Here is a 27,545-nt window from a genome sequence, read left to right on the forward strand (position 1 = left end):
ACAACTTTTACACGAGTTTTAGAGTGAATAAGCAATGCTCTAACTTTTGCCGTATTGATACTTAAATTAAATTTTTTGGGAAAGTGGCAGTGGCTACAGGAAAGTCTGAAAAGGCAGAAGAGCTGCAAGGAGATTATAGTGAATACATAAGAATGTTGCAACGGCTGCAGGCGCAGATAGGGGAGTGACGTGTGGTGGCCTCGTCGGATCAAAGAGGGGAGGTAATGATGTTGGGGATGAAAGAATGTTTGTTGACGCGGAGGTAGGAGGCCACCCATGTAAAATGTTAGTCGATACAGGGGCGGATGTGATTAAACTATGTAACACAATTTTTGTTCCTGGGTAGTAAGTGTTATTTCCTAATTGCTTATGCCTCAAAAGTATAGAAAATGGCTATTATTCCCCACAAACTTTGCTTTTGTGACCAGGACAGTGATATTTCAAAATATCACTATTTCCAATGGGAAAATGGGAAAATGTGTGTCTTTTCGTTCACATAAAGTCAGAAAAAAACAACATATGAATCCAAATTAACATGTATTTATACTAAAGTAATACAAAGATGACTACAAAAGATTTAGAAGTGAGTAGTTTTTCGAGATTTACAATTATACTGTATTTACTCGCAAATTAATCATTTAGCACGCCTTATTAGTGCATATTATTATATTAGTGATTAGAGCGGCCACACCTTCCTTTTTGCGTGCAGTATGGGGTTCTTATACCACTCAGTATTTCAAGTAATTTACCGCTGTTTAGTGCTTGAGGCCCTAAGTGTTTAAATAAATCTGACCATACATACTCCATGAGCCCTGGGCTAGTGTGATTACAAACGATCCGCACCCCAGACAAGTTAGCATTCTCAGGGCAAAAATAATAGAGCCACACCAAGGTCGATGCCCAAACGAGCCGAGACCACCTATATTTCCAACATTGGATCGTTTACTCTGAAGCCCCATTCACATGGGAGTGATTGGACGCTCTCTTGAGGTGAGTGGGGTTGTCGGTTCACACCCAGGCTTGGTTCTGTTACAACAGCACTTACTTCACACTTCACTGTAACACTTGTAAACTATGTTAGATAAAGGCATCTGTTTATTATTAGGCTTCCCAGCTAGAATGGCTGGGAAGCCTATTGTTTTTGTTAGGATTTTTTTTATTATTCTTCTTCCGCTCTTTTTAAAACAAAATCTCAAAAATCAACACCCTTTGCACGGAATCTCACAAAACTTGATAGGGTGGTAGGCACCTAAGGGATGTTGTGTCAGGGCGAAAATGAAGGTCATAGGTCACATGGCATGGCAGCGATATTGGATTTTTCAAGAATTTTGGACAATTTAAAAAAAATTCTTCTCCGAACCGGTTTATAGTAGGGATCTGAAACTTGGTGCACTCCCCTCATGGTGTAGATTTACAGTTGTTCAAGAGATGTTGATTGGGCAAATCGTTTGGCGGCCATATTGGATTTTTCAAAAATATTAAAATTATTTATTCTCTGTCAGAGCGAAAAAAAAGTCATTTTTCACATAGTTTGGCAACCATTTTGGATTTTTTGCCAATATTGGCCAATTTAGCAAAATCTTCTTCTCCAAAACCTCTTATGGTACAGATGTGAAACTTGGGGCACATACTACCCTTATGGCCTATATTTAGATTTGTTCAACACAAATCTATTGGTCACATGGTTTGGCAGCTATATTGGATTTGTCAAAAATATTCAAACGTCTTTTTCTCTGAAACCGTTATGCTGATTTAAGCGAAACTTTGCATACATAGCCTTTGCAAGGTTGTCTATTAAGTTTTTGCAAAGCAACTCGCTACATTTAAAAAAATGGCTGCCGTGAGCCAATCAAATTTCAGCTATGGTCGAATTTCACATATTTGCACATATTACCTTGCTAAAGCTCAAGTGCAAAACTTGTTTAGAACTCCTTTGAGAGTTTAGATAGTGTCATAGTTACTATAGAATATGCAAAATAATCCACATATTCTCTATTCAAAAATTAACTTGATCTCTGACCTGTCCATAAGGTCAAATGCAAAACTAGCTTATAGCTGCTTACAGAGTGTAGATAGTGTAAGGGTTACTATGGAACAGATATAGGAACCCATTTATGCTTATTCAAAAATTGCCTTGACTGTGACCTTTGACCTCTCCTTAAGGTCAAACTCCTTAGAAAGTGCAAATAGGGTAATGGTTATTATGGAACACATATAAGAACCCATACATGCTCCATCAAAAAACGACTTTGATTGTGACCTTTGACCTTTCCTTAAGGTCAAATACAAAAGTGGCTTATAACTGCATAGAGAGTGCAGGTAGGGTTATGGTTACTATGGAACACAGACAGGAACAAGAATGCCTTGGAATTGTCAAGTTGCTTTATTATTATTATTATTATTATTATTATTATTATTATTATTATTATTATTATTATTATTATTATTATTCCACCATAATACTGAAGTTTTGTGACACATATGGAAACATTGACACTATACGTGTCCACAGAAAGTGGAGTGTAGCCCCTTCAAGTTTTTACCTTGTCCCCCTCAGCTTCCTCAACAGGGAGAGCCTGGTGCCGCCACTATCTCTGTCTCTCCTGCTGTGACTGCCTGGAGCCAATCAGTCTGCCATGTCCTCTGTAAAACTGGTCCAACAGGTATTTGTTCTCACTGGTCAGTTCTCACTCAGTACACTCCACCATGACTGGCTGGCAGACCAAAAGGAGGAGCTAGTGTTTAGCATTATTTGTCACTTTCTCTTAGCTCTCAGTCAGAGCAGTGCTCAGAGTAACAGGAAGAAAATATGCCTCTCTTGCTTCCAGTCCTCCTTGCCTTGCTAATCTCCATCCTCAGTGGCCTTTATTTCTTGGGAGCTTTACGTAAAAGACGACCCGGAGAGCCTCCCCTGGACAAGGGCCCCATACCATGGCTGGGCCATGTGCTGGACTTCCGAAGGGACACAGCCAAGTTCCTGCAGAAGATGCAAGAGAAGCATGGGAGCATTTTCACTGTGCAGTTAGCAGGTCACTACTTCACCTTCCTCATGGACCCCTTTTCTTTTGGCACTGTAGTGAAAGAGGCCAGAGCCAAGCTTGACTTTAACAAGTTTGCTGTACAGCTGATAGAAAAGGTCTTTGGCTACCACACAACGGAAAATTACCGCAAGTTCCTGCAAACCTCCAGTAACAAGCACCTGATGGGCGACGGCTTGGTGGTTATGACCCAGGCCATGATGGAGAACTTGCAGAGGCTGATGCTGCATAGCATTGGCTCGAGGAAAGAGCAAAAAGCATGGAGCCAGGATGGACTGTTCAACTATAGCTACAACATTGTCTTCAGGGCTGGCTACCTTGCACTTTACGGCAACGAGACTGCCAAGGAAGCTGGCAGTTTGGAGAAAGCTAAAGAGCAAGACCGTATCCAATCTGAGGAACTGTTCCAAGAGTTCCGCAAGTACGATAGACTCTTCCCCCGGCTGGCATATGGAGTGCTGCCGCCAAAGGAAAAGATGGAAGCAGAGAGGTTGAAGAGGTTGTTTTGGAACAGGCTCTCTGTGCAGAAGGGGGCTAACAAAGATAACATCAGCAGCTGGGTGTTGGATCAGCAGCGGGTGAGAGCTGATAATGGAATGAAGGAATCCATGCTGGACAGATACATGTTTGTGCTGCTCTGGGCTTCCCAGGGCAACACTGGTCCGTCTGCATTCTGGCTGCTACTGTTCCTCATGAAGCATTCTGAAGCCATGAAGGCAGTCCAGGGGGAAGTGGACCAGCTCTTGAGGGAAACCGGCCAAATGGTCACATCTGGGGCCCCACTACTTAATCTCACTAGAGACATGCTTCTCAAGACCCCCATTTTAGACAGTGCAGTGGAGGAAACCCTTCGCTTAACTGCTGCCCCAGTTCTCACCAGGGCTGTCATGCAGGACATGAAACTCAGGATGGCAGATGAGCGTGAGTACAGCATACGAGAGGGGGACAGAGTGGCGCTGTTCCCATACACTGCAGTGCAGATGGACCCGGACGTGCATCCAGACCCAGACAAATTTAAATATGACCGATTCCTGACCAAAAAGACTGACTTTTACAAAGATGGTAAGAAGCTGAAATATTATAACATGCCTTGGGGTGCTGGAGTCACTATGTGCCCGGGACGCTTCTTTGCTACAAATGAGCTCAAACAGTTTGTCTTCCTCATGCTGACATACTTTGAGTTTGAGCTGGAAAACCCAGATGAGGAAATCCCCTCCATTGATGTCACACGCTGGGGTTTTGGATCTATGCAACCAGTCAGAGACGTCCAGTTTAAATACCGTCTACGATTCTAATTAATTGAAATAATTCAGGTGAAAAAATAACAAAATATATAGTCTATAAAGAATGGTTTACCAATGATCCTAAGTGAAATGAACTGTTCAATGTGAGTTCATTTAAGAATGTTTTAATTATGTGATTTGTTCCTGCTTGTTCCTTTATGTTTGGTATTCTATCTAACATGGTATGGATTTCTGATGACTGCTATTGCAACAGCTGCCTGTATGTTTAATAAAACCTGGACTAAGCAGCGTTTTCAATATCAAACCCCCTGTGTCTCTCTTGTCTCTCAGTGTGAACACCCCTGTTACTCTGCAGTTTAACTGTTTTTACAGTGATATTTGTGTCTAATACGTTCTTTTCCAGTAAGCATGAAACACAAGGGAGCATTTACAAGTTGAAGCTTTGTTGTATACAGTATTATTAGTATTATTAGTATCTATGTACAGAAATAAGAACATTCAACATTAAAAGAAAGTGACTACTATGTTTAATTCAATAAATTAATTTAACATAAGTGAAAATATTTATTTGTCTCCTTTTGTGAGAGAGCTTTTTATTTCATATAAATAGATAGCTATGTGATTTTTTTTTTTTTTCTCATTTTACCAGTTTTAATGTATTGCTCTCCTTTTAATGTTTCCTTTTCATAATCCAGTGTAAACTATTATTTTCATATACGTGGAATGTCTGTCATTTGCGAGCGAGGATAGGCTGTGGGAATTGTTAAGTGTATCTGACTCGACTTTTTTGTTTTTTGTGGAAAGAACGTGTTTCCTGTAAAGCTATTTATTATAAATGACAAAACATATCGCATTTTACCATTTCTTACAAGTTTTATTTTATATATGTTCACCTTTTAGTGAATCCTAATAATGTTTTTTATTTAGTTGAATGATCCTTAAAGTTTGATTTGGTTGAATATGTTACTTTTTTTTAAATAAATGTGTTAATTATTATTAAATGTGAATAATAATTATTCCACCATAATACTGAAGTTTTGTGACACATATGGAAACATTGACACTATACGTGTCCACAGAAAGTGGAGTGTAGCCCCTTCAAGTTTTTACCTTGTCCCCCTCAGCTTCCTCAACAGGGAGAGCCTGGTGCCGCCACTATCTCTGTCTCTCCTGCTGTGACTGCCTGGAGCCAATCAGTCTGCCATGTCCTCTGTAAAACTGGTCCAACAGGTATTTGTTCTCACTGGTCAGTTCTCACTCAGTACACTCCACCATGACTGGCTGGCAGACCAAAAGGAGGAGCTAGTGTTTAGCATTATTTGTCACTTTCTCTTAGCTCTCAGTCAGAGCAGTGCTCAGAGTAACAGGAAGAAAATATGCCTCTCTTGCTTCCAGTCCTCCTTGCCTTGCTAATCTCCATCCTCAGTGGCCTTTATTTCTTGGGAGCTTTACGTAAAAGACGACCCGGAGAGCCTCCCCTGGACAAGGGCCCCATACCATGGCTGGGCCATGTGCTGGACTTCCGAAGGGACACAGCCAAGTTCCTGCAGAAGATGCAAGAGAAGCATGGGAGCATTTTCACTGTGCAGTTAGCAGGTCACTACTTCACCTTCCTCATGGACCCCTTTTCTTTTGGCACTGTAGTGAAAGAGGCCAGAGCCAAGCTTGACTTTAACAAGTTTGCTGTACAGCTGATAGAAAAGGTCTTTGGCTACCACACAACGGAAAATTACCGCAAGTTCCTGCAAACCTCCAGTAACAAGCACCTGATGGGCGACGGCTTGGTGGTTATGACCCAGGCCATGATGGAGAACTTGCAGAGGCTGATGCTGCATAGCATTGGCTCGAGGAAAGAGCAAAAAGCATGGAGCCAGGATGGACTGTTCAACTATAGCTACAACATTGTCTTCAGGGCTGGCTACCTTGCACTTTACGGCAACGAGACTGCCAAGGAAGCTGGCAGTTTGGAGAAAGCTAAAGAGCAAGACCGTATCCAATCTGAGGAACTGTTCCAAGAGTTCCGCAAGTACGATAGACTCTTCCCCCGGCTGGCATATGGAGTGCTGCCGCCAAAGGAAAAGATGGAAGCAGAGAGGTTGAAGAGGTTGTTTTGGAACAGGCTCTCTGTGCAGAAGGGGGCTAACAAAGATAACATCAGCAGCTGGGTGTTGGATCAGCAGCGGGTGAGAGCTGATAATGGAATGAAGGAATCCATGCTGGACAGATACATGTTTGTGCTGCTCTGGGCTTCCCAGGGCAACACTGGTCCGTCTGCATTCTGGCTGCTACTGTTCCTCATGAAGCATTCTGAAGCCATGAAGGCAGTCCAGGGGGAAGTGGACCAGCTCTTGAGGGAAACCGGCCAAATGGTCACATCTGGGGCCCCACTACTTAATCTCACTAGAGACATGCTTCTCAAGACCCCCATTTTAGACAGTGCAGTGGAGGAAACCCTTCGCTTAACTGCTGCCCCAGTTCTCACCAGGGCTGTCATGCAGGACATGAAACTCAGGATGGCAGATGAGCGTGAGTACAGCATACGAGAGGGGGACAGAGTGGCGCTGTTCCCATACACTGCAGTGCAGATGGACCCGGACGTGCATCCAGACCCAGACAAATTTAAATATGACCGATTCCTGACCCTGGAGGGGACCAAAAAGACTGACTTTTACAAAGATGGTAAGAAGCTGAAATATTATAACATGCCTTGGGGTGCTGGAGTCACTATGTGCCCGGGACGCTTCTTTGCTACAAATGAGCTCAAACAGTTTGTCTTCCTCATGCTGACATACTTTGAGTTTGAGCTGGAAAACCCAGATGAGGAAATCCCCTCCATTGATGTCACACGCTGGGGTTTTGGATCTATGCAACCAGTCAGAGACGTCCAGTTTAAATACCGTCTACGATTCTAATTAATTGAAATAATTCAGGTGAAAAAATAACAAAATATATAGTCTATAAAGAATGGTTTACCAATGATCCTAAGTGAAATGAACTGTTCAATGTGAGTTCATTTAAGAATGTTTTAATTATGTGATTTGTTCCTGCTTGTTCCTTTATGTTTGGTATTCTATCTAACATGGTATGGATTTCTGATGACTGCTATTGCAACAGCTGCCTGTTTGTTTAATAAAACCTGGACTAAGCAGCGTTTTCAATATCAAACCCCCTGTGTCTCTCTTGTCTCTCAGTGTGAACACCCCTGTTACTCTGCAGTTTAACTGTTTTTACAGTGATATTTGTGTCTAATACGTTCTTTTCCAGTAAGCATGAAACACAAGGGAGCATTTACAAGTTGAAGCTTTGTTGTATACAGTATTATTAGTATTATTAGTATCTATGTACAGAAATAAGAACATTCAACATTAAAAGAAAGTGACTACTATGTTTAATTCAATAAATTAATTTAACATAAGTGAAAATATTTATTTGTCTCCTTTTGTGAGAGAGCTTTTTATTTCATATAAATAGATAGCTATGTGATTTTTTTTTTCTTTCTCATTTTACCAGTTTTAATGTATTGCTCTCCTTTTAATGTTTCCTTTTCATAATCCAGTGTAAACTATTATTTTCATATACGTGGAATGTCTGTCATTTGCGAGCGAGGATAGGCTGTGGGAATTGTTAAGTGTATCTGACTCGACTTTTTTGTTTTTTGTGGAAAGAACGTGTTTCCTGTAAAGCTATTTATTATAAATGACAAAACATATCGCATTTTACCATTTCTTACAAGTTTTATTTTATATATGTTCACCTTTTAGTGAATCCTAATAATGTTTTTTATTTAGTTGAATGATCCTTAAAGTTTGATTTGGTTGAATATGTTACTTTTTTTTAAATAAATGTGTTAATTATTATTAAATGTGAATAATAATTATTCCACCATAATACTGAAGTTTTGTGACACATATGGAAACATTGACACTATACGTGTCCACAGAAAGTGGAGTGTAGCCCCTTCAAGTTTTTACCTTGTCCCCCTCAGCTTCCTCAACAGGGAGAGCCTGGTGCCGCCACTATCTCTGTCTCTCCTGCTGTGACTGCCTGGAGCCAATCAGTCTGCCATGTCCTCTGTAAAACTGGTCCAACAGGTATTTGTTCTCACTGGTCAGTTCTCACTCAGTACACTCCACCATGACTGGCTGGCAGACCAAAAGGAGGAGCTAGTGTTTAGCATTATTTGTCACTTTCTCTTAGCTCTCAGTCAGAGCAGTGCTCAGAGTAACAGGAAGAAAATATGCCTCTCTTGCTTCCAGTCCTCCTTGCCTTGCTAATCTCCATCCTCAGTGGCCTTTATTTCTTGGGAGCTTTACGTAAAAGACGACCCGGAGAGCCTCCCCTGGACAAGGGCCCCATACCATGGCTGGGCCATGTGCTGGACTTCCGAAGGGACACAGCCAAGTTCCTGCAGAAGATGCAAGAGAAGCATGGGAGCATTTTCACTGTGCAGTTAGCAGGTCACTACTTCACCTTCCTCATGGACCCCTTTTCTTTTGGCACTGTAGTGAAAGAGGCCAGAGCCAAGCTTGACTTTAACAAGTTTGCTGTACAGCTGATAGAAAAGGTCTTTGGCTACCACACAACGGAAAATTACCGCAAGTTCCTGCAAACCTCCAGTAACAAGCACCTGATGGGCGACGGCTTGGTGGTTATGACCCAGGCCATGATGGAGAACTTGCAGAGGCTGATGCTGCATAGCATTGGCTCGAGGAAAGAGCAAAAAGCATGGAGCCAGGATGGACTGTTCAACTATAGCTACAACATTGTCTTCAGGGCTGGCTACCTTGCACTTTACGGCAACGAGACTGCCAAGGAAGCTGGCAGTTTGGAGAAAGCTAAAGAGCAAGACCGTATCCAATCTGAGGAACTGTTCCAAGAGTTCCGCAAGTACGATAGACTCTTCCCCCGGCTGGCATATGGAGTGCTGCCGCCAAAGGAAAAGATGGAAGCAGAGAGGTTGAAGAGGTTGTTTTGGAACAGGCTCTCTGTGCAGAAGGGGGCTAACAAAGATAACATCAGCAGCTGGGTGTTGGATCAGCAGCGGGTGAGAGCTGATAATGGAATGAAGGAATCCATGCTGGACAGATACATGTTTGTGCTGCTCTGGGCTTCCCAGGGCAACACTGGTCCGTCTGCATTCTGGCTGCTACTGTTCCTCATGAAGCATTCTGAAGCCATGAAGGCAGTCCAGGGGGAAGTGGACCAGCTCTTGAGGGAAACCGGCCAAATGGTCACATCTGGGGCCCCACTACTTAATCTCACTAGAGACATGCTTCTCAAGACCCCCATTTTAGACAGTGCAGTGGAGGAAACCCTTCGCTTAACTGCTGCCCCAGTTCTCACCAGGGCTGTCATGCAGGACATGAAACTCAGGATGGCAGATGAGCGTGAGTACAGCATACGAGAGGGGGACAGAGTGGCGCTGTTCCCATACACTGCAGTGCAGATGGACCCGGACGTGCATCCAGACCCAGACAAATTTAAATATGACCGATTCCTGACCAAAAAGACTGACTTTTACAAAGATGGTAAGAAGCTGAAATATTATAACATGCCTTGGGGTGCTGGAGTCACTATGTGCCCGGGACGCTTCTTTGCTACAAATGAGCTCAAACAGTTTGTCTTCCTCATGCTGACATACTTTGAGTTTGAGCTGGAAAACCCAGATGAGGAAATCCCCTCCATTGATGTCACACGCTGGGGTTTTGGATCTATGCAACCAGTCAGAGACGTCCAGTTTAAATACCGTCTACGATTCTAATTAATTGAAATAATTCAGGTGAAAAAATAACAAAATATATAGTCTATAAAGAATGGTTTACCAATGATCCTAAGTGAAATGAACTGTTCAATGTGAGTTCATTTAAGAATGTTTTAATTATGTGATTTGTTCCTGCTTGTTCCTTTATGTTTGGTATTCTATCTAACATGGTATGGATTTCTGATGACTGCTATTGCAACAGCTGCCTGTATGTTTAATAAAACCTGGACTAAGCAGCGTTTTCAATATCAAACCCCCTGTGTCTCTCTTGTCTCTCAGTGTGAACACCCCTGTTACTCTGCAGTTTAACTGTTTTTACAGTGATATTTGTGTCTAATACGTTCTTTTCCAGTAAGCATGAAACACAAGGGAGCATTTACAAGTTGAAGCTTTGTTGTATACAGTATTATTAGTATTATTAGTATCTATGTACAGAAATAAGAACATTCAACATTAAAAGAAAGTGACTACTATGTTTAATTCAATAAATTAATTTAACATAAGTGAAAATATTTATTTGTCTCCTTTTGTGAGAGAGCTTTTTATTTCATATAAATAGATAGCTATGTGATTTTTTTTTTCTTTCTCATTTTACCAGTTTTAATGTATTGCTCTCCTTTTAATGTTTCCTTTTCATAATCCAGTGTAAACTATTATTTTCATATACGTGGAATGTCTGTCATTTGCGAGCGAGGATAGGCTGTGGGAATTGTTAAGTGTATCTGACTCGACTTTTTTGTTTTTTGTGGAAAGAACGTGTTTCCTGTAAAGCTATTTATTATAAATGACAAAACATATCGCATTTTACCATTTCTTACAAGTTTTATTTTATATATGTTCACCTTTTAGTGAATCCTAATAATGTTTTTTATTTAGTTGAATGATCCTTAAAGTTTGATTTGGTTGAATATGTTACTTTTTTTTAAATAAATGTGTTAATTATTATTAAATGTGAATAATAATTATTCCACCATAATACTGAAGTTTTGTGACACATATGGAAACATTGACACTATACGTGTCCACAGAAAGTGGAGTGTAGCCCCTTCAAGTTTTTACCTTGTCCCCCTCAGCTTCCTCAACAGGGAGAGCCTGGTGCCGCCACTATCTCTGTCTCTCCTGCTGTGACTGCCTGGAGCCAATCAGTCTGCCATGTCCTCTGTAAAACTGGTCCAACAGGTATTTGTTCTCACTGGTCAGTTCTCACTCAGTACACTCCTCCATGACTGGCTAGTAGACCAAAAGGAGGAGCTAGTGTTTAGTGTTATTTGTTACTTTCTCTCAGCTCTCAGTCAGAGCAGTGCTCAGAGTAACAGGAAGAAAATATGCCTCTCTTGCTTCCAGTCCTCCTTGCCTTGCTAATCTCCATCCTCAGTGGCCTTTATTTCTTGGGAGCTTTACGTAAAAGACGACCCGGAGAGCCTCCCCTGGACAAGGGCCCCATACCATGGCTGGGCCATGTGCTGGACTTCCGAAGGGACACAGCCAAGTTCCTGCAGAAGATGCAAGAGAAGCATGGGAGCATTTTCACTGTGCAGTTAGCAGGTCACTACTTCACCTTCCTCATGGACCCCTTTTCTTTTGGCACTGTAGTGAAAGAGGCCAGAGCCAAGCTTGACTTTAACAAGTTTGCTGTACAGCTGATAGAAAAGGTCTTTGGCTACCATAAAACGGAAGATTACCGCAAGTTCCTGCAAACCTCCAGTAACAAGCACCTGATGGGCGACGGCTTGGTGGTTATGGCCCAGGCCATGATGGAGAGTCTGATGCTGCATAGCATTGGCTCGAGGAAAGAGCAAAAAGCATGGAGCCAGGATGGACTGTTCAACTATAGCTACAACATTGTCTTCAGGGCTGGCTACCTTGCACTTTACGGCAACGAGACTGCCAAGGAAGCTGGCAGTTTGGAGAAAGCTAAAGAGCAAGACCGTATCCAATCTGAGGAACTGTCCCAAGAGTTCCGCAAGTACGATAGACTCTTCCCCCAGCTGGCATATGGAGTGCTGCCCCCAAAGGAAAAGATGGAAGCAGAGAAGTTGAAGAGGTTGTTTTGGAACAGGCTCTCTGTGCAGAAGGGGGCTAACAAAGATAACATCAGCAGCTGGGTGTTGGATCAGCAGTGGGTGAGAGCTGATAATGGAATGAAGGAATCCATGCTGGACAGATACATGTTTGTGCTGCTCTGGGCTTCCCAGGGCAACACTGGTCCGTCTGCATTCTGGCTGCTACTGTTCCTCATGAAGCATTCTGAAGCCATGAAGGCAGTCCAGGGGGAAGTGGACCAGCTCTTGAGGGAAACCGGCCAAGTGGTCACATCTGGGGCCCCACTACTTAATCTCACTAGAGACATGCTTCTCAAGACCCCCATTTTAGACAGTGCAGTGGAGGAAACCCTTCACTTAACTGCTGCCCCAGTTCTCACCAGGGCTGTCATGCAGGACATGAACTCAGGGTGGCAGATGAGTGTGAGTACAGCATATGAGAGGGGGACAGAGTGGTGCTGTTCCCATACACTGCAGTGCAGATGGACCCGGACGTGCATCCAGACCCAGACAAATTTAAATATGACCGATTCCTGACCCTGGAGGGGACCAAAAAGACTGACTTTTACAAAGATGGTTTACAAACATGCCTTGGGGTGCTGGAGGCACTATGCGCCCGGGACGCTTCTTTGCTATAAATGAGCTCAAACAGTTTGTCTTCCTCATGCTGACATACTTTGAGTTTGAGCTGGAAAACCCAGATGAGGAAATCCCCTCCATTGATGTCACACCCTGGGGTTTTGGATCTATGCAACCAGTCAGAGACGTCCAGTTTAAATACCGTCACGATTCTAATAAATTGAAATAATTCAGATGAAATAATAACAAAATATGTAGTCTATAAAGAATTTCACTGTCTCACAGATTTTCCAGTGATCCTAAGTTAAGTGAACTGTTCAATTGTAGTTCATTTAAGAATGTTTTAACTATGTGATTTATTCCTGCTTTTTCCTTTACTTTTGGTATTCTATCTGACATAGTATAGTTTTCTGATATTATGTTATGTGGATTGTAGCTGAAATGCCTTGTAACTGCATGTGGTACAGTAGAGGCCTGCCTCTATAAATAATACATTTTGGTGGAGGTTTATAAATAAAATACGTTTTGGTTTGATTTATAAATAAAATTACTAAGACATTTACTAAAACCTATATTAAACAGATTTAATAAAACAATGTAACTGCTACTTTTCCTCACCCTGAAGTGTTTTTTTTTTTTTTTTCTGGTTTAGTATCTTTATTGGGCGCATTTTTCCTTTCTGAATAAAATGTGCTAATGACAAGTAACTCTTTAAGAATCTAGTCCTTTATGTCTTTTAATAAGCAGTGGGGACAGATTTTGAAAGGGTTTTACTCCAAATTCTTTACTAGCATTTTCATTCAGAATTTTAATTCTGGAATTCATAATAAATTCTGGAATGAGAAAAGGCCATTCAGCCCACCTATGCTCACTCGTTTAATGCAAGCGTGGTCTGTTAACACTAAAGAGAGGAAAAACAAAAAAACCCAAACCATTTAGTTAGTAGGGGAAATGGAACCTCTGGGAATCCCTGGCTAAACGAGCCACCCTTCCTCCAGGTGGCTAGCTACAGTTCTTATTGTGGTCACAGAGAGGGTTATACAGTATTGTTCATGACAGCATCCAGTCTGTTCTTCAACTATCTGATAGTCTCTGCTTCAACAACTCTGTCCGGCACCATACAGATATGCAAATGTTAGAATTATGTTAGCAAATCAATGCCTGAAGGTTTAAATACAAAAGAACAGTAGATCATTACATCATTAGCTATATAGTGAATGACATCACAAAAACATTAGATTTAAAATGTGCAGTTACCATGGCATCCAAAGCCTATAAATATAGATATCCGAGCAGGTTTTTATACCATGTATGTCTATACAGATTTCATTACACATCATGCCATTGGAGATAGTTACGTCTCTTTTCTAAGATGTCACAGTAGCTTACGAAAGACCTCATTACGCCCCCCTCAGCAAGACCAGCTTTGATACTATAACTATACAAATTAAGACGGATCAAAATAAGTTAGTGCCATTCTGCTTTTTTATATCTAATTGAAAAGAAAATTAGACCTCATGGAGATGTCAATCCTTATATTAATCATTACAAAAATCAAGCTGGTAATGGTTTGCCTGGATTTTCTGGAGCTCTCGTGATGTATGGGACAGGTATAGGGAGAATTTTCAGAAAAGCTTTGCCTATACTTAGAAGGGGGTTTGATATAGTTAAAATTTTAAATCAGCCGCTAAAAAATACTGTTAGTGATGTGGTGTCAAATGTCCTAACAAGTCATAACCCTCCTAGCAACAACAACAGCCAGTCAGGATGATGCCCAGAGGCTACAAGAAAAAATGTAGCAAACCCCCAGGATCTCACTATCATCATCACAAAAAGGCTAAACCCTCCACATTTAGGTCATGTCGTGGAAATTCTAATAAAAGGAAGAGAGACTGCGAGTTCCAAACACACAGGCCTTTATTTCTTAAGTTTGCAAACTGAGAACACTCTCAACACACAGGGTGCTAGATAATCATCGAGTAGTGTTCCAACATACAGAGTTGGATCAGTTTCTTATATACCTTAAAACTGTCAGTAAGGCAGAGGGTTAGCCAATGTTGATTCAGATATTAGCATATAAGGGAAACAATTTAGAACTATGCATATGTGGCATATAGCTAAGCAAGCAAATAACAGAATGGCTGTTTTGTGTGTATGTGCAAAATAAACATGTCTGGCTCATCCTATTATCCATTGTCTCACAGTGTAGGCAAAACTTTAACTTAAGCAAAGCATACAAGGTTATGCGAGCAAGATTATAGGAGTGCAAGATGCCAGTACTTTTCCATGCTGAGCCAATCCTATTTTCTATAACATTTCTATTACAGTCATTTAGTAGCAGCAACTAGAGAAGGAGCAAGAAACCAAAGACTCATAGAAAAAAAGAAAAACAGAAATGTCTTTTAAATCATGACCCTGGTATATCATATGTCAGAAGAATGTGTGAAATCTGAACTGGATCTGTTTACCATCCCCTATACCCAAACAATAATAAATTGATAAAAACCTGTGGAAACTCCTCCCTGTCTGCCTCATCTGACACGGCTCAGCTCAAATTTTACATAGCAGGGAATGGGGAAAATAATCTTGATTTGAGGCTATATGCTCTATGCCTTTGATTTCACCCCTGACCAAGAATGCAGGATAATTTTTCCTTATAATATGCGTTTTGAAATGCGTTTTGCCAATGCTCTGCCAGAGACTGTGAATATAATTTATTCTGTTTTTGAGAACGTGATTGAGGTTCCCCACCAAAGAGCAGTTATCCTTGATTACTGAAAAGCTTGACATAACTTGATCCTTTCTCAAACTTGACATAACTTGATTCTTTCTCAAACTTGACATAACTTGATCAAATCTCAAACTTTTTATACAACGCTAAACAAACAGTGTACAATAATCAACCTCTACAAGGCCTTGTGACCACTACATGTGGCCATCATTGTGTTTTCTTCTTACATCATTGAGACAAAAGCCTTACTTACCCCGAGGTTATGGCTCTCTACAGCTCTGATTTTAATAAAAATGACCTGATGGTGTCCATTGTATGTCTAAACCTAAAAAACAGAACTGTATAAATATGTTTTCATGCGTGCAGTGTGTCCAGATCCACAAGGATTTAAAAAATGTTATGAAGGTTAGTCTTGATAATGTAAAAAAATTAAAAATAAAAATAAAATAAAACTTAGGACCATGTAGATGTTGAATAGAATATTTTTATTGTGTAAAGGTTTATTGTGGCTAAAGGAGGAGCTACTGTCCTAATCGCCAGTGAGGAGAAGACTGCCTACACCACAGCTCAAACCACCACCCCTGGGCAACATTCATGCGTCTGTGGGTAAGAGCCCTTGACCCATGCTCCCAGACACCCGACCTTGGTGTCTGGACCTCTGTAACAGAGATTGAATGATTCTTGGTGTTAGATCTCCCTCCCGACCTGTGAGGGCACTATGTAAAAGGAGTACCCTTAATCAAATGGCATGACAATTTATTCCTTAGGGTAGGTGAAAGTCGGTCATTTAGGAAGGGGGCTGAGCTACGGCACCCAAGCTCAGTGACTCGGACGGGAGACGGCGTGGCATCCGTGGATTGGAGGAGTGGATGTGCTTGTTAAACTAGGGGTCATGAGCGAGGGTATAAATAGGGGGCGTATTATAAGTGATCTGTTCCTTAGTAAATGGTTAGTGTTTTAACCTACAAGGACTTTGTGTTTCTGTACTGTGAACTGTGAGTTTTGTCTTGTTTTTGTTAGTGTTTGTTAACTGTTGTCTGTTTCTTAATAGACTACCAGTAGCACGATCCGGAGCTGTAGCGAAACTTTCACTGCATTTCAAGGAGAACCTTAATACACCACTAGTACTTATTCACTACACACACACACGTGATTGGTCAAATATATTTTAATAGTAAGCAGCAAAATTGTCTGTTCTCAATAATTTAAGCAACATGGAATCACCCTTTGACTGTGTTACAATAAGCTATTAGTGAGATTTCCTTCATACTTATTAAATATTACATTTTTCATTCTTTTTGAAAATGTATGAAAAAGTATGTCATCGCTGTTTTTATTCCAGTGCACTTCTCATTCTCTCGGAGTGAAGAATTTCACTGCTTGAAACAGGGAGACTATCTATACAGGTTAAGTGTCTGATAGCTTGACTGGCATTTCAAAACTGTCTGATAGCATACATAATTACACATCAAAATAAATAGCAAGACAAATGCATAATGGTTTCTGATACAGTATGTCAACATATCTAAATTATTCATGTATTTATTTCTCTTTCGCTGTATTATTTGTAGGAAGAAAACCTAATATAAATATCCATGGCGATTACAAATTTAAAATGACAACTCTGGTGAGAGTTTGTCTTTGTAAACTGTGAATTAAACTTAACACCTATTATTAAATAATAGATAATATGTTGTATTAGAAACTGTTATTATTACATTTTAAACGCAAATATCATTACACATAAAAATAAATCGCATGACAAATGATAAATTATTTATGTTTTGTCATAACATATACAAAATAATGCATGTATTGTATTTATTTTTCTTTCGCTAATATTTGCAAATATATTGCAAGTACATGTATGAAGAAAACCTATAATATAAAGTAGCCCTTGAAATATTCAAGATTTGTGTCCTTGTGTTCATCTACATGTTATTGTGAACGGGTGCTGTCTATAGGAAATGTATTCTGCAATTAAAAAGGTTTTTATTTCGGATATTTCTAAATGCAGGTATACATCATTTGAGATATGCGTGAATGCCTATCAGCTTGTCAAATTTCACTTTTCTTTCAGAGATATAGTCGAATTATCTCTCAGTAGCCCCCTCTGCAACAAGCATGTGTCACTGCAAGAGACAGAAGACTGGATTTACCTCCCAAAACTGAATTTTACAGTTCAGTGTTGTCATTATTTCTGGCCAGTCTTGACCCTCAACACACCAGTCAACACATTGATGCATTGTATCTGGCTTCTACAATTAAAAATCCAGCTCCTTTATAGCTTTAAAAAACAGGTCTAATGCCATTAACTCATCCCACTCCTTAGGGTTTTCTGACATACTGGATAGGCAGACAAAAATCAGTGTAATTGATTACAGTGTCTGAGAACTAGAGGTCTGTTTAATTATTTTCACTTTAACGCCCAATATGTCAGAGTCCAACATTTCCCTGGAACTTGCAGGCTCATAACTACCACTGCACAATATGAATCAACCTGTACAACAGTATCGCCCAACTTAGACAACCCAGTCTTACTATCAAAATGTGTGTACAGGAATGTATTCAGAAGTACCATAAAACATTGCTGTGGCAGATGCACTATGAATTGTATTGTGGGGTCTTTGAACATCTTAACCCCTTTTACAGAAAATTGTTTCATTTAGACTAGCAGTCACAATGAATACAAACCCAACAAAATTGTCTGAAGATCAATAACACAACTGGAGTGGATTGTTCAGTAAGCTATGGCACCCATAAGTCAATAATGATTTTCACTAAAACATTTAATAGGGTGATACAAATTAATCTTAAACATTCACAAGGACCATGGCATATGCTAAAGACCACTTAATTAAACATCTATTTTCCAAGATCATTCCACATATGATGTTCTGGACTGTTTCCATTTTGAAATAAGACCTGAATGAATGCTCTATTAATCATTTTTTATACTAGTTGTTTGAATTTCTACAGCTTTTCTTGTCATACGAGTGGAATGCAGTATTGTAATACTGTCATTGTAGACTTTACACATCATCATCTGCTGGGATAATCAAGTCAAAAGAGGTATACAGAATGACTGGTTAAAGTGACAGGGTTTCTTTTAGGGATTGTATCAATGGAAGTATCATACTATATATAAAGGATATTCACATTACAGTTAATGCCTCTGTGTTCTTTAGGGCTATCGAGAGTGGTATTTATTAAATACTATGTGTCCCATTCTCTCCAGGGCACACTGGTACTCTGAGACCTCATTGCCAGCTCTGTCACCACAGGGCTCAGACAGCAGCCACCAAATTAGATTTTGTCAAATTTCACTTAATTCAGCACCCTCTGCCCAAAACAAAACAAAATCTCCCCATTTGGTGTTTTCAAAAGTTGGCAGGTATGTAGATGGCATCTTTAATTATCAGTGCATCATTTACATTACAACTCATACATTGACCTGTTACTGTATGTAAACAAACTGTGTCCTCAGAGGATACACTATAAATGTTCATAGAGGATTGCAGTTATTACACAAAGGCTGAATAACCAATGAGCCCCCAAGGTGAGCATTCTGTTTATAGAACAAGCACAAGAAAGGATGATTAACCCTAAATTAAAAAGCCCAATTAGGGTTAATGAATTAAACCAAGATCTACATGTGCGTAGTAATGCATTAACATTGGAATCATACAATTTCATATATGTGCATATGTCCGATTGCAATTTCACAGTCATTCTTGAATGCAATATAACATCTGATATATATATATATATATATATATATATATATATATATATATATATATATATATATATTCAATAAACTTTTTTTTTTTTTTTTTTTTGCATTTGTCCTATAAGGTTTGTAATTCTGATAAGGTGAAAGAGATTGGAATTGGGCACGCTGGGACATGAAGTGGGAAAGAGATTTTGGAATTGGGGATTGGGACATGAAGGTCAGGTTGAGACGGTCAGGTAAGGTAGAAGTTATTATCGTACTTTGTAGGACATTGTAACGAGCTGGGAAATGGATCGTCATATTTCGTGTTAAATGTATTTGATCCCATTATTGTTGAACGTCGAACACCATTGTTTACAATTAAGGGTCACAAATGTTTATAAGTTGGCTTGTTTATAAACCCCCTTTTTTTGGTTAATAAAATGTAATCCTGAGACTACTCCTATCGATCATACAACCCCCCCCAGCAGCAGGTCTTATACCACCAGAGTTATACTACAATAACATTTTCTGTGTAACAGATAATAAGACTCTACCTGAAGCTTAGTGTAAGGCTTGTCATTGCCTGTAAAACAGAAAGTTAAACATGTATAGTGTGGGGCTTGGAAAAAGCATTGTGAAAATAAAATGTTAAAATATAATTATTGTAGCGTAGTAGCTCCATTCCATTGGTTATTATATATGGTCCAGAGTTTGTAGGATACACAGACCAGGCCGGCAGAAAGGATTAGCTATTAAACAGTGCCTACAAAGGTACCACCAAATGTTCCTCTCAAGACAACTGAAGAAGTCAGACCCCCCCCCCCCCCCCCCCCCCCCATTTTTTCACTGCCAAAAATGAACTACTTTAGATGTGTAATGGCTGCAGTATTGGATACTGAACTTAGGTTTAGGGGTTTTGGTGTTGGGAGAGGAATATGCATTGCTTTATTCACAATAATATGATAACCAAACAGACTGCAGTGTCCTCAGCAAAGGTTAATGTATATAGGAAGTAGGAAGTTAGTGCAAAGTGTGTATCGGAAGCAACAAGAACAAATACAAGTTGTGAAATAACTACGGCGTCTGTGAGTGTATTTTTCTTAATAACAACCTCGGATCCCTCGATACTAGAATTAAGTTAATGTGAACATATATTTACAGCAAAAACAAAGGGGGCTTTTAAAAAAATGTTAATCATAGAAAATTAGACTTTGTTTAATAACCCATTTGTATAAGGAATTCACTGCCACTTATAAAAAATCAGTTTACAAATCACAATAAACTCAATATATATAATTTTGCATTCTGTGCCAGTTTATTTTGTACTAATAACTGATTGTACCAGTCCTAGTATTTGCTGATACGACTTGCCAGGAAAAAAAAAAAACAAGAGTATACTTTTTTGCCATTGGGTAGCACTATTGCAGGAGGATCAGATACTTCAAAAACATGTTAAGCAGAAGTCGCTCTTAACGCTCGATTTCGTGCTCCTTGTTTTTTTTAAAGTTCAAAACAGCAAGGAATTTCGGGATACAAAATGGCTTCGAATTAGCACTTTTGATGCCAGTTAGTGTCCTCAATGAAGCATATTTCATTTTATTTAACATTTCTCGTGTATTTCCAGACATACAAACGGAACGATGTTTAATTCATGTTTGGCACGTGTCAACTTCGGAGCTGCAGTTTATAAAACTTTCATCTGGTCCAACTTAAAGTGCTGTCGGGGACCGAGACACCATCACCAGGTCGTTACAGTCAATGCTTCTGGGTTATACTGCCAGAGAACCACGAACTCAAAGCGCAGTTTCAGCCAGGTGCACGGCAGTACATGTCTGGGGCTGTATACGTGCCACAGCCTGACTCATAGGACTCTATTGAAACTTCAGGGCAAGGACACGAGAGCATTTCTGCAAGGTCTAATCACGAACGACGTGGAGAGCTTGACGGGGGGAGAGGGCAGAAAGTCGCTCTACACCCATATGCTGAACATTCAAGGGAGAACTTTATTTGATATTATTTTGTACAGGTAAGAGTGCCTGTATTACATTTTATAAAATCAATTCAATAACCTTCACTTAGCCACCAGTCTGAACAAAATCGACGAGCTCCTTCGGCAGTAGCAAGACTATATCAAACATTTATAATTCAATTATAGCAAAACAGCGGTGCGATATTTTTCTTAACTAAAAAACACACCATTCTACCACATTTCTCATCCTTGACCTTTATAAGTCTAGTTATAAAGAAGAAATGCAGAAAATAAAATATAAAAATATAGTAAAACAAAATACAGCTGTACCATACTCGCGAAGCCTTTTTTTTTTTTTTTTTTTTTTTTTTTTTTTTTTAAAAAAACACCCAAACCAAAAAACAGCAAACTAACCTTAACATAACTCATTGAACTAAACGTCATGTTATACCACTTTGCATCATTTACAGTTAACTACCATGACGTTGACCGCTTTAACTTATGGTAATACTGTACGCAGTAATATTTTCTCCTATATTATGTAAATTAATAATGTCTGTATTGTTAATATGACCTAGTAAAGCTAAACGACAGTAGGTGCAGAATTTTCTATTTGAGTGTCTGAGTTTAGTGTACAGTAACCGCAAAAAGAGTCGGACGTTTTTACATAAGTTCAAACGAGAACTGCATGTCCTGTTCCTTGTTTCCCTTTATGAAACCCCAAATGTTCATGTACAAGCTGTGATAACTGTAGTAAAACCATCTGCACTTTCTGTTTTAGAGATGCTGCACAACCCTGAGGCCTGACTTATCTGGAATACAGTTTCCTTTTGGGTTGTCAGATACTCAAAGTCAGTGCTTATTCCAAATACTGTAAAACGTGTTAGAAGTTAAGAATGTTGTTGTTGCGTGTGTGTGTATATGTATGTATATAGGTACAGGTAGTGGACAAAAACATGGAAACACCAATGTAAAGTCACTTAATATGACGTTGGACCATAGAGTCTACCAGCCTCTGGAATTCTGCAGGAGGGATGTGGCACCATTCTTCCATGAGAAAGTCAATCAACTCACGTCTGGTTGATGGAGGTGGAAAACTTTTTCTCAGGTGTCATTCCAGAATATCCCATAAAAGCTCGATTGGGTTCAGATCTGGTGACTGAGAAGGCCATGACATATGGATAACATCAGGGTCATGCTCATCAAACCATTGGGCGACCACACATGCTCTGTGGATGGGGGCATTGTCATCCTGGAAGACACATGAAGGATGATTCATCTGACCATGTCGCATTTCTCCACTGCTCGGTAGTCCATTGCCTGTGCTCTTTGCACCACTGGACTCGCAAGCGTGCATTGCCAGGTGTGATGAGCGGTTTGTGCACTGCAACCCGACTATGGTATCCTGCTCTGAAACTGGCTGCTCACGCCCCAGGTTGAAATTTGCAGTCAGTTGATCTGCAGTTGCTCGCCTGTTTTGCCTTGCACGTCGAATTAATGCACGGATCTCACAATCCTGGAGTATGCGCTTCCGCCCACTGTTGCCCTTTGCTGATGATGTCTTTCCCTCGGAGTTCCATGCCGACATCGCCTTAGACACCGTTGCTCGTGAGACATCAGCAAGTTGAGCTGTCTTGGTCACTGAAGCTCCTGCCAAACGCGCCCCAACAATCACCCCTCTTTCAGTGTCACTGAGGTCTCCTCTTGCAGCCATGCTAGCCATAATTATAGGCAACCAGGGCTGTCCAGCATTTTTACCTATGACCCTAAGCATGCTGGGATGTTATTTGCTTAATTAACGTATGAGCCACACCTGTGTGGAAGCCCTTGCTTTCAATATACTTGGTGTCCCTCATTTACACAGGCATTTCCTTTTTTTTTTGTCCACTACCTGTGTGTGTGTGTGTATATATAATATATTGTTCAAGAAAATATAATGCTGTCCTTATTTCTATATATATCTTAAAAATAAAAAAGTTATTTTCCTGGTGCTCTCCATAGATCTCAGGGATGCAACAGCTACACTCCATTCTACACTACTTCATCAGGAAGTAGTCTAGAGTAAGATGTAATGGAATATTGATTGAGAGTGGTTTCATCATTCAGAATTACTTTAAAAGGACAAACACAACTAAATACACAGATTGTGACATTGTTTTTGTTCATTTGCAATTTTTTTTTTCCTTCTTTAACATTGGTGAAGTTTGGAGGGAAAGCAGGGAGAAGAGTCGAGCAGCCTGTTGCTGGAGTGTGACAGCACAGTATCAGACTCTCTTCAGAAACATTTAAAGGTCTATAAGATCCGTCGGAAGGTGATCATCGAGCCCTGCACGGACCTGTCTCTGTGGGCCGTCCTGCCTTCAGGGCAGTTGGGGGAGAGCGAAATTCCTGCCCCGCAAGTGTCAGGCTCTGACCAGATACTGGTGTGGGAGCCTGATCCTCGAGCTGCAGCAATGGGGTGGAGACTCATTGTGAACAAGCAAGTCAACCCACTGGAGATCCTGCCAGCAAGCCAACTCAGGGACTCTGAAGAGTATCATAAGCACAGGTATACAATAGGTAAGTTTGGGTAGCTTCCTGAAGAAACAAGGTTCTTGTGTTTCCATTATGCTGATTATCTTGAGAACCATGCATCCAGTAATCATGAAACTGAGTGTTTTATTCAGCTCCTGAGGGTGTCACAGGCATGTTACATCTTCAGAAGGGTCCCCATAAATGTCATGAACACTGTTGCAATACTGCTTTTTGATTTGCTGAGATTTTGTTTTATGACATTCTATGTAGGTAATGGTGGCATGCTATTTCTTGGCAGGACACAAGTAGATCTGTATTTTAATATCTTGGGTGATATTTTCAAACTGTTGAATCTGTCCTTCCTCCTGAAAAGAGAAAAGTAAAAAAGAAAAATAACCAAATGACTAATTGATAAAAGATTTGCTCTTGTGATAGAAGATCTGTTAAGCACTCATCACTTGTTTGTTTCTCATTTTTTGTAACACTAACATGGTAAAAGACTGGTAGGCTTTGCAAATATAGGCCTTCTCTAATTTATGATTTTTAAAAATATTTTTTATTCAGTTTGCAAGCTACTTAGTAAACACTCCCAGTGGCTGTGCTAGGTTACTCTGTACCTGACTTGATAAGTGTAGCCCCAGGAAGGGAAGGCATGTATAGTTTCACCACAAGAAAGTGCAATTAATTGTAAGTGTTCAGGTACAGTTTAGTTACTCACAAAGAAGATGATGTTGTATTGCATTTTAAGGATTCACTTTCCACTTTGAGTTTGTGCTGCTCTGTAAATTGCTGTCACCTGCTGTTGTAAACTGATATTACAACATTATTTGTCATTCATTTCAATAATATACCTGATTGAACACTGGAAACAAAGAGCCAGTTGAGATGCAGCATTCCATGTCCTTGTCTGCCACTAAGGGCCCACTAGTGTAAACATAAAAAGCTTAATTCCTGTGTTTAAACAAGCAATATGAATCTGCATTAATTAAACTAAAGAAAACAAAATCATGCATAAAATGAAAAGGTTTTGAGTTTGTAACCACACCACGATAAGGTAAGGCTGCAAATAGTACTTCTCAGCTGCTGATTCATCTCCCCTGGTTTGTTCCTGCAGGGATGCCTGAAGGTGTAAAGGACCTTCCTCCCGGGGGAGCCCTGCCTCTAGAGTCCAACTTGGCCTACATGAACGGCATCAGCTTTGTCAAGGGCTGCTACATTGGGCAGGAACTGACTGCCAGAACTCACCACACTGGTGTGATCCGGAAGCGCCTTATGCCTGTACGGCTGACAGAGCCTATCGCAGCGCCTATCTGAGGGGGCTGCCATCCTTAATGGAGGCGGGAAGTCTGCAGGAAAACTACGTGCCAGCCTCGGAGTCCAGGGCCTGGCACTCATCAGACTAGCCCAAGCCAACGAACCGCTTTTTGTTCAAACATCAGACAACAGTCTTCTGCAGCTAAAGGCTTCAGTGCCAGACTGGTGGCCAAAATATGATAAACAATAATGACATTGTTACTCGCATACATTGTGTCTTTGGGAAAAGCTGTAAAACAAAAAAAATTGGCAACAGGGAAATTCAAGAGAAACGCCACATACTGTACAGTACCATAAATGCATATCCATCCCCTCTATAGTAAGCATGTTCAGAACTATTTTTGAAAGCAAAACTGATTACTGATAGAAGCAATAGGTGAAACGTTTGTTTATGTGTGTTATTTATTCTGTTTTATATGTTACAGTTTTGAGTGCTTATTATTTAATTAGGCAGTTGTCAGGGTCCAGTTATTAAATTCTTAGCTTGGCAAAGTGCCAACAACCTTATAAATGTGGTTCAGTAATATTGCAGAAAACAGAAATATTGAAAGTTGTGTTTCTCTACCACTGCATCTAACTTGGGGTGCAATGTAAGCTGGGAAATGTAGTTACTGATCACTGCTATTAGTGCTGATAATGCCCATCCCTAAATGTGTTTTTTTTAGAATTGCAGTTAGTGAGAAACACTAAGGGAATGTAATGCTAAATTGTATCTGCCAGTAGTGGCATATCCCACAAAACCATGATACTGTGCCCCAAGTAGGTTGTGTTTGCCATATTTTTTGTTATAAATATTCAGTGAGCAACTTGATTTGCAGTGAAATGTTTGTTTTAAAAATAGCTCATCTTACCATGTTACTCCTGTGGTATACAGCACCTTTTTCATATGATTAATATGTTAATGCTTTACAGATCACTATACAATTTATCAACATGCTTATGTAAGTTTGTATGTATTGCATTTACTTTAATATGTTTTGCTTTAGTTAATTGGCTTGCTTTGGAATTAATGGTAAAATGCTTTTGGCTATGCTAAATCTAATCTAAACTTTGCCAAAATAATATTGCATGAATTCTATTTTATTTATGTTTACTTATTTTTGGCTCTCTGAGCTTCAAAGTGGTTATAGATAACTAAGAAGCTGTGTTTTTTTTTTGTTGTTGTTTCTTGAATCCCACTAAAGTTAATACAGGCTCCCCTATGTGAGAACAGTGGGTTATAATCTGTTCTCTAAGGTACAAACAAGGTACAGTGTGACATGCATGTGTACATACACTCAAGGTTTAGGTACCAAAGTTACCATAAGCCTATTGTGCAAGATAGTGAACAAAAAGCTGCAAAATAAGTATTTGGTGTATCTGCACTATGCAATAAGCACACTGAAGCCTCAGTTAATTATTGTTCAGCATTCATACATCATTAACATCCGTCAGAGAGGTACAGACAAAACCATAGGCCGATACCTTTCTGCTGGGGTTTCCATTCGGTTATAGGATATGACATTCCTTGCCAAGTATGCCTTCACTTGAGGTACATCTGTTCTAAAATTAGCTTTTTTGACGTCATGGCATACCTTGAAACATAACTTTTTATGAAAATTACTGATTTGTGTGCATTCAGGCATTATTTGTCTACATTAGACAACCTGCTCAACAATAAATTAAAGTCCTGACTCCTAACAAACAAGGTCATTTTCTTAATTTACTTTTTACATTTCTTTAGCTGTGTAATTTAGTTTTGTTTGATTTTTTTATTTATATTTTCCCCCTAAGCTCATCTCTCCCAAGTGCAAATTTAACTCAGGTGCAGTCATTTAAAATCACTTGCAGGAAGGCACAATTAGATTCAGATTTTGTGCAATGACAGGTGTCAATATGGCATGAATTTTGCCCTTGAAATTTAGATGAAAAGTTAATTTTTATGAAGAAAATAAACTGGCATTTTTTACACAAAAAGCACTCCTAACACAATCCTATGGTCAATCAAGTGGAAAATATAATGCAAGGTTTGTAGCTGATGCTGTGGGAATTTAAACTTGATCAGTGATTCAGGGGAAAAGTCCAGGCCTAATTGAAGCCCATCCCTTTTTTTTTTCTTTTATAAACAGATTTCTATTACATGAGAGTAGATGTTGAACTTCATGCTGATTTGAACTCGGGTCTCGCCAAGATAAGCACCAACTAAGACGTAGCTTTGCAGTAAACTAATGTGATCCATCTGCATCTCTATCCATTTGCGTTGTTTTCCATCTGATGATGTAGATATCTTTCTGTCTGGTGTTGATTGCTGAAGTGTAATGCTGGCTCCAGGATCAGCTCATTTTGCCTCCCCAGCGCATCAGCACACACAACGGCTGCGATGCTGGCTCCGGGGATCAACCCAGTGCGGTCTCCCCAGCGCATCAGCATGATAACCATCTGGATTGAGCTAAGAAGGGTACATCTCTGGGGTCTTCAAGTGGGCACCTTCCATCCTCGGTGTTTCATTGACTAGCCCACGACACCTCAAGAGGGCTCTACAGTGATTCTAGCATCTCAGCATCACCCCCCTCCACGCCCCACTCAGCTCAGCCCAGCTTACTTACCTGTATATCAGCATTGCTTTCTTTCTACTGTGCTTGAGATCCCCATCCAG

At 40.0% G+C, this 27,545-nt stretch overlaps 4 protein-coding genes and 1 pseudogene across 5 annotated transcripts; all 5 read left to right on the forward strand.

Moving 5' to 3' along the window:
• On the forward strand, window positions 1-4,813 carry LOC121314286 (5-beta-cholestane-3-alpha,7-alpha-diol 12-alpha-hydroxylase-like). 2 transcript variants are annotated; one of them, XM_041247363.1, is made up of 2 exons: window positions 1-221; window positions 2,558-4,813. In XM_041247363.1, the coding sequence occupies exon 2, from the start codon at window positions 2,810-2,812 to the stop codon at window positions 4,331-4,333; it is 1,524 nt and encodes a 507-aa protein (XP_041103297.1). In that variant the 5' UTR covers window positions 1-221; window positions 2,558-2,809; the 3' UTR covers window positions 4,334-4,813. The 2 variants fall into 2 exon arrangements, with proteins under 2 accessions (XP_041103297.1, XP_041103296.1); XM_041247362.1 differs by lacking the exon at window positions 1-221 and adding an exon at window positions 624-990.
• A 466-nt stretch (window positions 4,814-5,279) lies between these two features.
• Window positions 5,280-7,672, forward strand: LOC121314287 (5-beta-cholestane-3-alpha,7-alpha-diol 12-alpha-hydroxylase-like). The gene has a single exon (XM_041247364.1). It carries the CDS (start codon window positions 5,659-5,661, stop codon window positions 7,192-7,194), a length of 1,536 nt encoding a protein of 511 aa, XP_041103298.1. The 5' UTR covers window positions 5,280-5,658; the 3' UTR covers window positions 7,195-7,672.
• A 467-nt stretch (window positions 7,673-8,139) lies between these two features.
• LOC121314288 (5-beta-cholestane-3-alpha,7-alpha-diol 12-alpha-hydroxylase-like) lies at window positions 8,140-10,523 on the forward strand. Its single transcript, XM_041247366.1, has one exon. The coding sequence runs from the start codon at window positions 8,520-8,522 to the stop codon at window positions 10,041-10,043; it is 1,524 nt and encodes a 507-aa protein (XP_041103300.1). The 5' UTR covers window positions 8,140-8,519; the 3' UTR covers window positions 10,044-10,523.
• Window positions 10,524-10,966: 443 nt separating this feature from the next.
• On the forward strand, window positions 10,967-13,177 carry LOC121313809 (annotated as a pseudogene).
• Window positions 13,178-20,440: 7,263 nt separating this feature from the next.
• Window positions 20,441-26,668, forward strand: LOC121314289 (putative transferase CAF17 homolog, mitochondrial). Its single transcript, XM_041247367.1, is given in 4 exon segments — window positions 20,441-21,139; window positions 23,286-23,641; window positions 24,711-24,900; window positions 24,902-26,668. Coding segments are annotated over 4 exon segments (1,131 nt in total). The 5' UTR covers window positions 20,441-20,753; the 3' UTR covers window positions 25,101-26,668.
• The last annotated feature ends 877 nt before the right edge of the window (window positions 26,669-27,545 follow it).

Source organism: Polyodon spathula, chromosome 4 (genome assembly GCF_017654505.1).
Source record: "Polyodon spathula isolate WHYD16114869_AA chromosome 4, ASM1765450v1, whole genome shotgun sequence".
Lineage (NCBI taxonomy): Eukaryota > Metazoa > Chordata > Actinopteri > Acipenseriformes > Polyodontidae > Polyodon > Polyodon spathula.

Coding starts and splice junctions, on each gene's coding strand:
- LOC121314288 (XM_041247366.1), top strand. CDS start 8,520: ATGCCTCTCTTGCTTCCAGTCCTCCTTGCCTTGCTAATCTCCATCCTC.
- LOC121314287 (XM_041247364.1), top strand. CDS start 5,659: ATGCCTCTCTTGCTTCCAGTCCTCCTTGCCTTGCTAATCTCCATCCTC.
- LOC121314286 (XM_041247363.1), top strand. CDS start 2,810: ATGCCTCTCTTGCTTCCAGTCCTCCTTGCCTTGCTAATCTCCATCCTC.